At 31.2% G+C, this 3,825-nt stretch overlaps 1 protein-coding gene across 1 annotated transcript in view; it reads left to right on the forward strand.

Annotated features, from left to right (window-relative positions):
- Positions 1–336: 336 nt before the first annotated feature.
- Positions 337–3,825, forward strand: part of LOC106476175 (U2 small nuclear ribonucleoprotein B'' 2-like) — an 8,732-nt gene continuing 5,243 nt past the window's right edge. The window contains exon 1 of the mRNA XM_013936842.2: positions 337–842. Coding sequence (XP_013792296.2) covers positions 665–842 — 178 coding nt within the window. The 5' untranslated portion in view covers positions 337–664. The remainder of the gene's footprint in view (positions 843–3,825) is intronic.

Raw genomic sequence — 3,825 nt, forward strand, 5'->3', positions numbered from 1 at the left:
TTACTTAAAGAAATGTGAGTTTAATAGTTGGGAAAGTATAAAATTTAATGCTGAAATTAATATTTTAGGAACCGTTGAGAGAGAACTTGCTCGAAACATGTTGGTCGTAAATTAATTTTTTTCTTCGGTACTTTTTCTAGTTTTTTTTTAATGTAAAAACTTGTAATTGTTTTAATACTGTTTTGTTTTTCACCATACATAATCGTTTTCAGAATATATGCAGTGTGAAACTTTTTAAAATACCAATTGGCTATTCTACAGATACGTCATCTATGTCTTGCCGTCATTGGCTAGACGTTCTTCCGTTAACTATAGGAGATTACTGGTTGGTTTATTACCTTTAGCGTCTATAATTATTTACTCACAGTCCTTTTAGTTATGTGTCGTATAAAGATAAAAAATTTCTAAAGCTGTTATAACTTTTGTAAATGTATCAACATGAAGAAAAGTAATACGGGAACCATATGTATCACGTGATCTAATTGGCAAGAACGTTGTACCTATAATATTTGGGGGATGTGTTGCTTCTGTAGCGCGGGGTTCCGTATTAGCATTAATTAGCAGTTTTCGGGTTTTACAAAATAGTTGAGGTTTCTGTGATTTTGGTGTTTTCTAATTTTCATATTAAATAGTTAAGTCCTGCCCAGTACTTCAATCTACAGGAATGAATAAACTGTACATTGGGAATTTACCGCTAGAAACGAACGAAGAGTCTTTACGTGAACTATTTCACGAGCAATCAGGAGTTACCCCGCAAAGTATTCTTGTGAAAAAAGGCGGTTATGCATTTGTTGAATGCCTTGATGAAGAGGCCGCCGAAAAAGCTATTGAAGTTCTGAATGGTAAGTACTTTTTAATTCTCATAAAATGTATCTTGGAAAGCATTTGACCACCGTCACGGTAGTTACAACAAAATTTGGTTAATAATGGAATTAAAAAATCGTGGATGTGACTTCAAAATGGCGTCTGGTGAAGTGTGCGTCTAATTTTATGGTAGTAGTTGACCACGTGCTAACCATGTTGGTATGTTGCTGGTACTGGTACAGTTTGGAAATTATGTAATTAAGCACTACAGGCGTAATTATCCAGTCTTGCAGTTATTTTAACTTTAGTTTTATTTGTTATGAACTTAGTTGACAGTTTAGTTTAAAAAATAACGTGTTTTAATTTTTAAGATTTGGGTTGGTTATAAAGCTAAGGAAAGCGTAATAATTTCTCATTTATTGCTTGTTTCACTAAACCATGTCATCCTTTGGACATTTGGTGTTTACCATACATATTATAAACTAATTAAATGAAAATGGTTACATTATGTATTATAGAGTTGATCACAGCAGAAGTTATTAAATTTCAAGAACAAATGGTGCTAAAGTTATGAGTTTGGATTTATGAAATGTACAGCCATCTGCTACATTTAATGTAATGTAATTGGTAGCAATCGGTGGTTAAAAGTAAAGTTTTAATTTTCGTCTGCTAAAGATTAATGGGGCTTCAATTTCAAATGTTAACCTTACAAGTTACATAGTTAAGCTATTACTAGTACTAGATTAATGAGACGTTAAGAAAGTATACATAAATATGTACTAAAAAAAAACAACAACATAAAATGAAAGTAGATATTGTAAAACTAAATACAATTTCTTCTTATTCAATTCATTTTCTAATAGTACTACATCTAAAAATATCCAACGGTTTTTAAAAACTTTTTATGTGAATTAAGTATACATAAAACAGAACTGATGTATCTGAAACACAAGCAATTAAAAACTTCAATTCTCTTATATTAATTCATTTTTATTACATTCGAACTGCATACACCACATCATAAAGCCACCCATTACACAAGTTTATAATTAACTGGAAATTAATTTTGGTGTAAAGTAAGTTTTCATCTGGACTTGTTTTTCCTGTGTTAGTCAGTTTATATATATCCCTAACAAGTTTAACTGAAATTTATTTGGTGAAATTTTAAATAAAAATTAAATACCAAATTTACGAATATACTTTGGAGACTTTATGAAAATTTTTTGGACATGTATATTCTTAAGTTATTTTTAGCACTTCTGTAAGGGGGGAGGTTAAATTTGCTTTTATACTATTAAAGCTGAAGCAATAATAAAGTAAAAATTATTTCCACACTAAGCAGGTTGTGAAATATTTATAAAAGTAATTTGTTATAACCCTGCTTGCTTAAGTTGAATTTACATGAAAAAAGATTTATAAAAGAGACATAATTGTTAATATTTGTGCATCTAATGAGATTAATCCATGTAAACGTAACACAGAACCTTTAGTTACTGAGAATTTGGTTATATTATAAAAGCACATGTAACGAATTAGTTAAGTATGACATTTCTTGGCCACTTTTCAGTTGATACACAGCTTTCGGATCTGTTGTTATAACTTGCCAGTTTCTCACGTTCCATCATATAGAGTAATTTTTATGTTTTTATGTGTTACTACATTAAACATAGTGAACTTGGTAAAATGAGGTCAGTAAAATCACTTATTTTTTACGTAAAATACATAGAGGACATCAAGAGTAGTTAGTTGGTTTAATTTCAGTACTGATCTTTTTCTTCACATTTTTCTGTGGTATGTAATTATGGATCCCGTTACCTCCAAAGTCTTGGATCCCATAAGCAGTTTAGTACGTAATTAATGTAACAAGTTATTTTCAAAAGCCCAGTGAACCCCACCAGTAGTTCTAGGGTTAAAAACAAAGGGAAATCTTGTATTTCTTTCTTAGCTCTTGTGAAGTGCTAGCTTTCACTACTGCTGAAACTGATCTAACTGAAGTTAGATCTATCCTGTATTTTCAAACTCTTAAACTTCTGTCCTCTTTTCCTATTAACTTCGACATTCAGCACAAAGAAATCCTTATGAATAATCTTGTAAAATTCAATTACTTTTATCAATAGAAAATAAGTTTAGATCATAACCTATTCCTGTAAGATAACCCCTTCCTTCCACAGAATTATCCTAATAGTCCTAGTTTGAACCCTTTCCGCTTAGTCAGTATTCTTTCGTAGATAATGATAACAAAACTGTACACAGTATTCTAGTTGAGGCCTAACTAGTGACTTGTATGGAGATAATTACATTTTTGACTCGTAATTAGTACTTATAAATACATCCTAAAATTCAGTTAGCTTTACTACTAGAAACAGAGCATTGTTTCAATAACTTGAGTGACTTATCCATCCCTTTACTAAGATCCTTTTCATCAGTCATGTTATTGAGTGGGTTCCCATCTATTTATACAGGGCACAAATTGTCATACGAGTCAATTGCTTTATTTTGCAGTTACTTTAGACTTCCTTTGCCTAAAATTTGTATATCTTACTGTTCGATCCAAGTCATTCTGCAGTCCCTCAAAATCTTCAATACAGCTAGAAATACTCAAGAGCTTATTGTCATTAGTAAACTTTACCAATTAAGTATCATTAATGTAAAGACTCTAGTACAGACCCTGAAACACTTCACTGGTTACGAGATCCACCGATCTCCATTTATAACAACTTTTTGCATCTTCACATCCATCAACTGTACAATCCAATTAATTAGTCTTTCCCAGCACCTACCAAAGTAATCTTTTGTGTGGCACCTTATGAGAAGTTTTGAAATTAGGTACTCCAAGTTTCACACCTTTTCCATCATCCAGATAAGTAACATCTTAGAAAAAGAAAACTTGGATTGATGTAAGATTTCCCTTGATTAATCTATGTTGTCTGTTATTTATAACTAGCTGAGTTACCCGGCATCGCACGGTGAAAATTTAGATTTGAAATGTATATATCAGTATTTTTTCAGTAAATTATTCAG

This window comes from Limulus polyphemus, unplaced genomic scaffold, assembly GCF_000517525.1.
Source record: "Limulus polyphemus unplaced genomic scaffold, Limulus_polyphemus-2.1.2 Scaffold9969, whole genome shotgun sequence".
Classification (NCBI taxonomy): domain Eukaryota; kingdom Metazoa; phylum Arthropoda; class Merostomata; order Xiphosura; family Limulidae; genus Limulus; species Limulus polyphemus.